The 10,661-nt window shown below is 37.1% G+C and overlaps 1 protein-coding gene across 1 annotated transcript in view; it reads left to right on the forward strand.

Annotated features, from left to right (window-relative positions):
- DAPP1 (dual adaptor of phosphotyrosine and 3-phosphoinositides 1) overlaps positions 1-10,661 on the forward strand; it is a 54,799-nt gene that overhangs the window by 41,948 nt on the left and 2,190 nt on the right. Inside the window, exons 5-8 of the mRNA XM_003929517.4 lie at positions 4,708-4,755; positions 6,361-6,423; positions 7,128-7,213; positions 9,322-9,409. Coding sequence (XP_003929566.1) covers positions 4,708-4,755; positions 6,361-6,423; positions 7,128-7,213; positions 9,322-9,409 — 285 coding nt within the window. The remainder of the gene's footprint in view (positions 1-4,707; positions 4,756-6,360; positions 6,424-7,127; positions 7,214-9,321; positions 9,410-10,661) is intronic.

The following is a 10,661-nucleotide window of genomic DNA, read 5'->3' on the forward strand; positions in this document are numbered from 1 at the left end:
ACTTTAGCATGTGTTTTGAAGGTAGAAGAGCCAAGACTTACTGATGGATTGAATGTGATACGTGAAAGGAAGAGTGACAGAGTCATGGCAGAGTAGCCCTGTCATTTACGGAGAAGGCTAACTCTGCAGGAGGAGCGGGTGAGGGGATGAGAAAGAGGAGTTCTATTTTGGACGTGTGAAATGTGAAATACCAATTAGTTGGCTGGGTAGAGATTAAGATTAATATAGTTCAAGTTCCTGACAAAATAGGTCCTATCTAAAATGTTAGTTTCCTTAACTTCCTTTTTGTGGCGTTTGACATTTTTAACAACTCCCTCCTTCTAAAAAGTCTGTTTCCTTAGCTTTGACAACATCTTTCTCTCTTTATTCTGTCATCTTTGACACGTTTTATAGTTACTCTTCTTAGAAACTTTTCTTGCACGTTGCCCTTTTCCAGTATTTTGTTCTTGAAGCTCTTCTCAGGTTTAACATTTTGTTGTTTATCCTTCCAGTCTTTTACTTGAAAAAAAAAAAAAAAACCACACAGACACACACACACACAAACACACACACGCACACACACACATGAAATAATGAGCTCTTCATTGTAAAGTTGTAATAGTCTTGTTTAATTAACAATATATTTAAAAGTTTTCCACGCCATTACTTAGTTTTCTAAAACACCATTAAACGAATTCCATAATATTCCATTATTTGGGTATATCAATTTATTCAGTTAATCCACTATTATGTTTTTACATGTTTTTTAAAATTTGAAATAATGTCAAAGTTACAGAATAATTGCAAGAATAGTACACAGAACTTGGTTTTCCCCAAGCCATTTGAGAGTAAATTGCCTACATGATGCCCCATCACCCTGAATACTTCAGCATGTGTTTCCCGAAGATAAGGGCATTTGCCTACATGACCGCATGGAGCCTTTCAAACTAGAAGATTAGCATTGAGGCTGTGCCACCGTTCCATCCACTGATCTCAGTCAAGCTTCACCAGTTTTCTCAGCAAGGTCCTTCAGAGTAAAAGGATCCAGTCCTCAAGCACAAGTTGCACTTACCTGTCCTGTCTCTGGAATTTTCTTCACTTTGGAATGCTTCCTCAGGTTTTCCTTAATTTCATGACTTTGACACATCTGAAACTTAAAAGGCCAGTTATTTTGCAAATTGTTCCCCAACTTTGGTTTGTATGATACTGAATCATGATTAGATACAGATTTCTCATGTTGGGTACAAATATCACAAAAGTGATGCTTTGCACTTCTCACCGCGTCCTCTCAGATGGAACACAGTCGCAATTTAGTGTGTTTGATTATAGTGTGTTTGATTGCTTAAGTGGTGTCTGCCAGGTTTCCTCACTCTAAAGTCATCATATTCTTTTTGTTATTAAAAAAGATTTGGGGAGAGGTTATTTGAGACTATGAGAATATCCTGTTACTTATTACATTTTTACCCACCAATTTTAGCATTTACTGATGTTTCTTGGCTGTTTTAATCTAATTACTATGATTGTTGCCAAATGGTGACTCTGTGATTATTATTCCTTTTTACATTTATTGGTTATCATCTTACTGTAAGGAAAAGCTTTTTGTTCTTCAAAGTTTTCAATCATTGTTATATCACATGGCTATAATTATGACCATCATTGTTTCGATCCTTCAAATTTTCCCCGATTTGGCCAGTCAGAGAAAGAGCCCTTTCAAGTAGCATCTGTGTTCATACGACCTCAAAATTCTTTTTTTTTATTTTTTGTAGATAGTGTCTCACTCTCTCACTCTGTCTCCCAGGCTGGAGTGCGGTGGTGTGATCACGGTGCATGAGGCCTCAACCTCCTAGTTCAGGCGATTCTTTCTCCTCAGCCTCTGAAGTAGCAGGGACTACAGGCGTGCACTACTACTTCTGGCTGATATTTGTATATATATATATATATATATATATATATATATATATATATATTATATTTGTAGAGTCTAGGTTTCATGTTAACCAGGCTGGTCTTGAACTCCTGGGCTCAAGCAGTCCTCCTGCTTTGGCCTCCCAAGGTGCTGGGATTACAGTTGTGAGCCTCCATGCCTAGCCTGACCTCAAAATTCTTTAAGACCTTTCTTACTTTCTGAATAGCAAGATGATCCAGACTTATATTGTTCCTTCTTTGTACCCAGCTCTAGAACTAGCTATTTCTCTAGGAAACCCTGCTCCTTTTCTGCAGAATAGTACTTTAGAAATTGACATCTAGCTACTATGTGCTTATTATTATTAAGATGTCACTCTTCCATCCACTCAATGATCAGAGCTGGGAAAATATCTATGTATATACACATGTACACATACATACTTTTATATCTATATTTATCTATTAATTCATTCATCCATCCATGAGTTCACAACAATAACCTTCAATACCACAAAGTTCATTCTAGTTTTTTCCCTTCTCCCACAGTGAGGAAATATGGATCTTATCATCCTCAGTACACTTATGTGATGATCAATTGAATATAAGCAATCTCTAATTGCTGTTTCTACTACCCAATCCCAACCCCGACATGCCAATCACCCAACTCATGCTTCAACATCCAGTTCCAGGCCACTGCTGCTCCTAACCTCACTGCAGATGCCCACCTAGCCCAGTTTGGCTCTGAAACTGTGCAGTAGCTGCCACCTCCACGCCTTCAGTCAGAAGCCCTCCACACCCTCCCAGGCTTCAATGCCTCTCACACAGCTGCTGCCGCCACTGTCACCACCATTATCTGCAGAGATGCTCCCTGCACCCTGCTTGGGCCCCACCACCCTGTACTAAGGTGCTTGAAAGCCCTTCACACACACACATTGATCATTGATGCCTGTCTTGCTTCACCTGACCTGTTGGCTTCTGACTACATTTAAGGCTGGCAAGCAAGTATGTAGGGAGGGTGGCAGGAAGGACAGTCTTTCGGTGTTTGAACATTTAGATGGTACCATATTGGGGGCTCTTATAAACATCTTTTCTGTTACAGATCATAGGTGTTTTTTTGTGTGTGTGTGTGACAGAGTCTCACTCTGTTGCCCAGGCTGGAGTGCAGTGGCACAATCTCGGCTCACTGCAACTTCTACCTCCCAGGTTCAATAGATTCTCCTGCCTCAGCCCCCTTCCCAAGTAGCTGAAACTACAGGCACATGCTGCCATGCCTGGCTAATTCTAGTAGAGATGGGTTTCACCATGTTGTCCAGGCTGGTCTCAAGCCTCTGAGCTCAGGCAATCTGCCAGCCTCGGCCTCCCAAAGTGTAGGATTACAGGCATGAGCCACCATGCCCGGCTTCATTTAGTTTCTTAAATCTTGAGGCCCCGAATAAAATTAATAGTCTCAGTACTTTCCCATGCAGCCTTCCACTTATCTATCAAAACCTTAGAAAAATACTATATTTATAGTATAGTGTTTGAGTAGAGGTAAGATGGCGTTATTCCCTAGCTTGATTTCAGTAAATAATTCTATCAGGATCTTTTATATAACAATTTACTCCTAGTTATTTTGCCTCTACATATTTTAACCCGCAACAACCCAAAATAATTACTTTTTGCCATTCCATAACACTGAAACTCAATTCAATTGATTCAGTTTCTTCAATGTCAAAATAAATCACACTCATTATGAGATTCCAAATTCACTAATATTGATTAATGTTATTTAAATGAACATTTGGGTAGTTGATCCTTTTATATCATAAGATTTTAAAAGAAGTGTTTGCATATTTCATGCGTTAACTCTTTTTAATGTGGTAGAGATGGTTGTTCCTCTTTTTATTTGGTCAGGAAAATTCACCTCAGAAAAAAACATTCTGGAAACTACCATAGAAAGAACCTTGGTGTCAACCAAGTCACTTCCCAATTTTTGTTAACTTTCTTTCTTACTAAGACATATCATGACATCATATTTGAACAAAATATTCTGCCAAGAATTGAATTTCTTATGGAATTTATGAAATGATAACTTTCTTAATATTAGGCTACTTGTCTTATGCAAATTTCTGTTCAAACAGTTCCCCACCGTTACTTATATTTCATGGGTGCTAGCTGAGTGTGTGCTACTGTTTTACCTTTGAATTGATGACGACGTGAGTTAAAAGAATTGGCTCATTCTTATTTCAAATTCATTTTGGATAAATCAGGTGTAAAGAAATCTACACTCCTGACAGTCCGTTTCTTGGAACATGGATCACAAGAGAGTGTGGGGGCAGGGAAGGAGGATTACGTGATAAAACAAATGGTGGAAACGCTGTTTGTAACGTTCCTTCTAAAAAATTTACAAAGTATATTAGCATAATACAGCCTCTGGGAAGCCCTGAAATAAAAACATCCTTTTAGTTTTCTTAATTCAATCTCCTGAACGTATTGATCATAGATGTGTGCATGTTTGTGTGCTAATAACCCTGTGACAATCCAAGCAGCTGGATTTCACATGACACACTTTGATACACACAGACTTTTGTAAACGAAATGATGTGGTTTACTGTTTGCCAATTGCTAACTGGAGTCAGTAGCTACAGAATGATGCCAGTAGGTCCAGTCTGAAAACAATCTCTCACAGGACATGGAAGGTTTTCAAGTGCCGAGGTGGAAAATGCTAGATGGTAATTTAAAGATCAAAGGCAAAAATTCTTCATTTAAAAATAGGACAAGAAAGGAAGGACAGACATCCTGTTGTGACAGTTCTGGGCTTCACTCAGTGCTTTTCTTTTTCAGCTCGGCACCAAAGAAGGTTACCTCACCAAACAGGGAGGCCTGGTCAAGGTAAGGAAGTATGGTTTTGCTCATGCCACCCACAGAAAAAAAGAACACGTCATATAGACTCAATTCTCATCTTGATAGTTTTTCTTGGAAGCAAATTGCCTGCTCATTTTAACCACTTATAATATTTTACCTGACTCAATGGTTCATTTTTATGGCTTATTAGTCAAAATTCTGGAAAATGGCTTGTCTATTTTTTGACAAAGCCCTGCATAGGTTTAGCCTGCAATTAAAGCTCAAGAAAACATATAGTCCTCTTAATGGAATGATTGAGGATGACGATAGCAATTTAACTCCAGAACGTCTTTCCTTTTTCTAAAACAAGGAAAAAGTCAAAATTGTATAAAATGTTTACTTAAAGATAGGCCAAAAACATCACTGATGCTACTGAAACTATGTTATAAAATCCAAAGGAAAACACATTTTAGGTTTTTACAAGTTCCAAGTATCCAAATGTTCCCTATTTATCAGATTGTACCTTTAGAATTCCTTTGTTTCATCTCAATGTGCCAAGAAGACTTTCATGGAATGTGTCTGCTCCTTATTTTAAGAGCCACGGTATTTAGCTGGGGGTGGTGGCTCACGCTTGTAATCCCAGAGCTTTGGGAGACCGAGGCAGGCGGATCATGAGGTCAGGAGGTCCAGACCAGTCTGGCCAACATGGTGAAACCCTGTCTTTACTAAAATACAAAAAATTAGCAAGGTGTGGTGGTGTACGCCTGTAGTCCCAGCTACTCAGGAGGCTGAGGCAGGGGAATCGCTTGAACCTGGAAGATGGAGGATGCAGTGAGCCGAGATTGTGCCATTGCACTCCAGCCTGGAGACAGATCGAGACTCTGTCTCCAAAAAAAAAAAAAAAGAGTCACGATATTTAACCTCTCTCACAGGTACGGGTGTGCTTGGAATTAACCTAAATACAGTTATTTGTTGTGCCTTCTACACTGAATGCTCCCTGAGGACAGAGAATATTCATATTCATAGCATACTTATGTTTAAATCCTCTGTTACTTCTTTTAACTGGCACATTGCCACCCATGATATAGTAGGATGCTGTTTGTATATAAGATACAGATAACAGTGGGCAATGATGGATTTTACCACCAATATCTTAGCCTTCTTAAGCAAGGTTTAGAATATCACATGGTTCAGGGTTCCTAAACCTCAGTTTGAATATTTGTAAGAATAATAATACTGGCATTGTTGTTTAAGACTGGATATAATATATAAAGCCTCCAACGATAGTATGTAGTCCATATTAGGTACTCAGAGAACAATATTTATCTTTATTATAGAGTTAATAAAATGGAAATGACAGTGGTTTGTTATAAATCACCTTGAATATTTATGATAGACTATTTTTGTATTTAAAAATATACTAATGATATATCTGCCTTCATTATGAGCTTAATTCATGAAATTATTTTAAGTTTTATAGATAGTTTGAAATTTTTTTCTCAGAAATGACACACAAGAATTTTTTCAGGGTTATAGTATTTAATTTTTTAGATACTTTTAAAAATGAAAGTAAATCATCTGGTTCAAATATTGCATTCCTGCATTCAAAACATTGTGTGTGTGTGTTTGTGTATGTGTGTGTGTTTTTCTCAGACATGGAAAACAAGATGGTTTACTCTGCACAGGAATGAACTGAAATACTTCAAAGATCAGATGGTGAGAAACATAATAATATAGTTTTCCTTTAAAAATCAATTCTCTAGATGAAATAAACTTACAACTTTAAAATCTCTGAAATTATTTTCATAGCCACCTGATACACCTAACAAATGTTTGGAGATATGAATTATTGATTCCTGAAATGAGTAGGGTTATTTTGCAAATATGAGATATATATCCCAGAAATTGCTCTCTTGAATTGGCTAAACTACAGTTTCCCAGGGCACATAATTCCCTTTGTTTAGGGCAATGTAATTGCTCTCTTGCCACAATTAACTGTCTCTCTGCAGCAATTTCTCCCTTTATTAAACATACGGTTTGTCCATTTCCCATGCTCATTTCATTAAGCCAATCTAAAAGTACTTTTTCTCTCTTTCCTTACATAAAATTTCTATGAAAGTAGAAGTTTTTAAAAATGGGAGAAAAATCTGCTTCTCTTCCATGTGTTAAAATCCATCTTCATCAGTAAATTGATAAAGGTAGTATCTTAATGCCAGTTTTATGAAAGGCTAATTCCAAAACCAAAGACTTCCCTGGGTAAGGCTTGTTGATTGTCAGTTCTCTTAGTGAAAGAAAATTTGACAATTGCACAAGTGGAAGACTTGTGAGGGGACAAGACTTGTGAGGGGACAAGTGAGGAACAGATTTGTCTGTTTTTTATTTTTTAATGATGACATATGTTACTTTTTATTTTTTTTTAGTCACCAGAACCAATTCGGATCCTGGACCTAACAGAATGTTCAGCTGTACAATTTGATTATTCACAAGAAAGGGTAAACTGTTTTTGGTAAGTTGTTTTATAAAGAAAATGTTTTCTAATGTCTTCTTGCCAGACACTTATTTTGACTAAGGAATAGAAAGCTGTATATCTTAATGTCTATACAGTTCAGATCTGAGGGGTGTGCCTAAATGTTAGGAGTACTTTCAGCTGAGTGTGACGTTAACACCTCATTTAAAGTTGGTTAAACAAACACAGGTCAGCTCAGCTTATGGTGTGTACTACAGAAATATGACACACATAGGGGATGCCATTCACATCTTAGACATTTAATTTCTTTGAGGCTTCCCCCACCCCGCAATTTTAATTTAACTTTGATGATGGGTGATTTATATTTTTATGACAATTTCTGGCAGTTGGTACAAAAATGTTTTGTTCTAACATAATCATTATAAAAATGTTCTAACTGGGAGAAGTGCCTTGAGAAAGGGATGTCTTATTTTCCACTACCTTTTATTTTAAAGTTTTTCAAGCATACATAAGTTGAAAGACGTCTATATGCCCTCCATCAGCAGTTATTAATATATCTTGCCATATTTGCTTTATCCCAGCCTGTCCACTTGTTTTTTTCTGAACCAATCGAAAGTAAATTGCAGACACCATGGCACTTTACCCCTAAAGACTTGAGTTTGTGTCTCCTAAGAATAAAATGTCACATATTGGATCACAATATCATTATTACACCTGAGGAAATTAATGTTAATTCTATAATATCAGCTGAAAATGGACGTCTTTTTAAAATTTGCATAGACATGCCCTATGAGCTAGAAGAGCTTTATTTTTCTCATATATCCAAAAATGAGGAGGCAAGCAGCTGTGGCGACAAGGTCAGCTCCAAGGTCTCTACAGTTCTCTTGAACTTTTCTCATGCTGGCTACTTCAGAATCCAAGTGGCTACTACACCTGTAGGTCTCATGTTTTCAACAAAGTACAAAGAAAGATGAAGGGATGGGATCAGCCGTGTCTGTCCTTTTTTCAGGAAAACCAATGTTTCTCCAGAAACTTCCCTATGAGATTGTCCCTTATATGTCATTGGCCAAGACTGGGTGCCATGGCCATCCCCAGCAGCTGATCATAATTGGCTTAAACCAATTAGGATTTATTGCTTGGGGTCCAGTTAGCAAGAGAAATGAAAAATTATCTCTATTAATAGGCAACTAATAATGTCTCACATAGGAAATGCCAAACACTGACAATTACAGAAACCAGTTTTCGAGTAAATGCACCATATCACTCCCTCCCCACCATTGTCCACTCACCCCTCCACTAGACCTCACATCAAGCTATTCCGTTCTTTGCACAGGGACTTAGCTCTTACTTATTCAACATTAATTGCTGATATTAACAAAATATACTGCTTAGGCTTTAAGATATAGAAACCCTTCTGAAGGCTTTTTTTCTACAAAAAAATTTTTGGTATTTTGCCTCTCAACTCTAAGTACAGGAAGTATGTTCAATATCTAATTTAGGGCTGATGTTATCACTCACATAATTTTAACTAGGTAATCAGAGACAGTCAAATGTAAAATCACTATATATCCAGGAAAAGTATTTTGTGCCAGTAGAAAAGTTCATATTTTCTGCAGCAGATACTGACTCGTGGCCAGAGATGGAAGAAATAACTAATTGAGTTTTATTGTCTCTTTTTACTGTCCCAGTAATTGAAATTACCTACAACTACAGAAGGCAGTTTTCCTCATTGAAGCAAGTTAATACAAATGAGTTCTTTTTAGCAAACTTTTCTATCTTGCTTATGCTTTGAATCACAGCACAGGTTCTAATCCCTTTGAGAGATCAGTTGAATAAGCACGTATTAGAGTTAGCCTAAGACATGAACCACAAAAAGATCTGGGGGTGTCCTGAAGATGTTTCTTTCTTCTTCAAAGTCTTATTCAAATATGTAAATCTGACCTGGAGTAATAATATGAATCTACAACTTCCTTAACATTTCTGCAGTTTGCTGGCAGGAATAGGTCCATATATACCAGCTCTTTAAGTTACTTACCTGGATCCTTTACTAATTCTTTTTTCCCTTGTAATACTGTAATGAGTGTTCTACTAATATATATACAGCTGATCATCTGCAATGTCTTACGTTCTTTCTTTTGTCCTATTAGCTTGGTATTTCCATTCAGGACATTTTATCTCTGTGCAAAGACCGGAGTAGAAGCTGATGAGTGGATCAAGATATTACGCTGGAAATTGGTGAGTTTTTTAAGGCTTCAGATGTCTAATCTTGAGAAATAACACATTGATGATGTCAAACATATTTCTAACGAAAGAATCAGACTAGCTCCTGGAATCAAAGAGATGACTGGATGTCTACTCTCAGGCTTGTGGAACAGTCTGTTAATTCTTCTGGGACATGAGAAGAGATGGAGACATTCTTTCTTTTGTAAAAAGGAAAAAAATAAGCTGTATTTGGGTCTTAGCCGTAGAGCCTTAGCCTAATATCCACCTATCAGATTTCCTTTAAGATGTGTCAGTTAGTTTAGTTTTGTCTGGAGGGCCACATTTAGGACCAGAAGGTCTGACAGAGGAAAGCTGACGTATTTCTCTAGTTGAAAAGCTTTTTAAATTGTTAGAGAAGAAAGCTTGCCAGAGGAATTTAGCTTAGTTTTGAGTGTAAGCATCACTTTGTGCAGGTCAAGAACAAAAGCTGGTTTATTTTATCTACTCTCTTTAATCTCCCAGGGACTGAATACTTACAAAACTTCACCAGTCTTCTACATGTTTTTCATATGCTTGCAAGTTAGTGAGTTGCTAGCCAAGAACTTTTCCTTAAAGCTAAACTTTCCTATAAATACCATCTTGAAATTTTTGATGATTTTTTTGCCTTTTTTTTTTTTTTTTTTTTTTGAGACCGAGTCTTGCTCTGTTGCCCAGGCTGAAGTGCAGTGGTATGAACTTGGCTCAGTGCAACTTTTGCCTCTTGGGTTCAAGCAATTTTTGTGCCTCAGTCTCCTTAGTAGCGGGGATTACAGGAGCCTGCCACCACACCCAGCTAATTTTTGTATTTTTAGTAGAGATGGAGTTTCACCATTTTGGCCAGGATGGTCTCAAACTCCTGACCTCAAGTGCGGGCCTCAGCCTCCCAAAGTGCTGGGATTACAGGTTTGAGCCACTGTGCCTGGCCAGATTACTTCAAACGTAAAACATTTTCCTTAATTATTTTTTGTAAAATTGTCTGATATATATATGAAAATCCTTTTCTAGATACTGAGACTTTTGCTTTCAGTTATCTTTCCAGTTTGAAATTCAAATAAATATGCCACTCATTTTTTAACTGTTCCAATGTATTTATTATTCAGCGAGGAATAATTTGCCTTGTGAAACCTTTGCTCAGACATGAATTAATTTCTTATTCTTTCTATTTTTAATTTTCAAAGTAACACAAAATCATGATACAAAATTATATAAAAATTTATCGAGCACACACACCTTTAGACTTATCTCT

The sequence above is a fragment of the Saimiri boliviensis genome, chromosome 3 (assembly GCF_048565385.1).
Source record: "Saimiri boliviensis isolate mSaiBol1 chromosome 3, mSaiBol1.pri, whole genome shotgun sequence".
NCBI lineage: Eukaryota > Metazoa > Chordata > Mammalia > Primates > Cebidae > Saimiri > Saimiri boliviensis.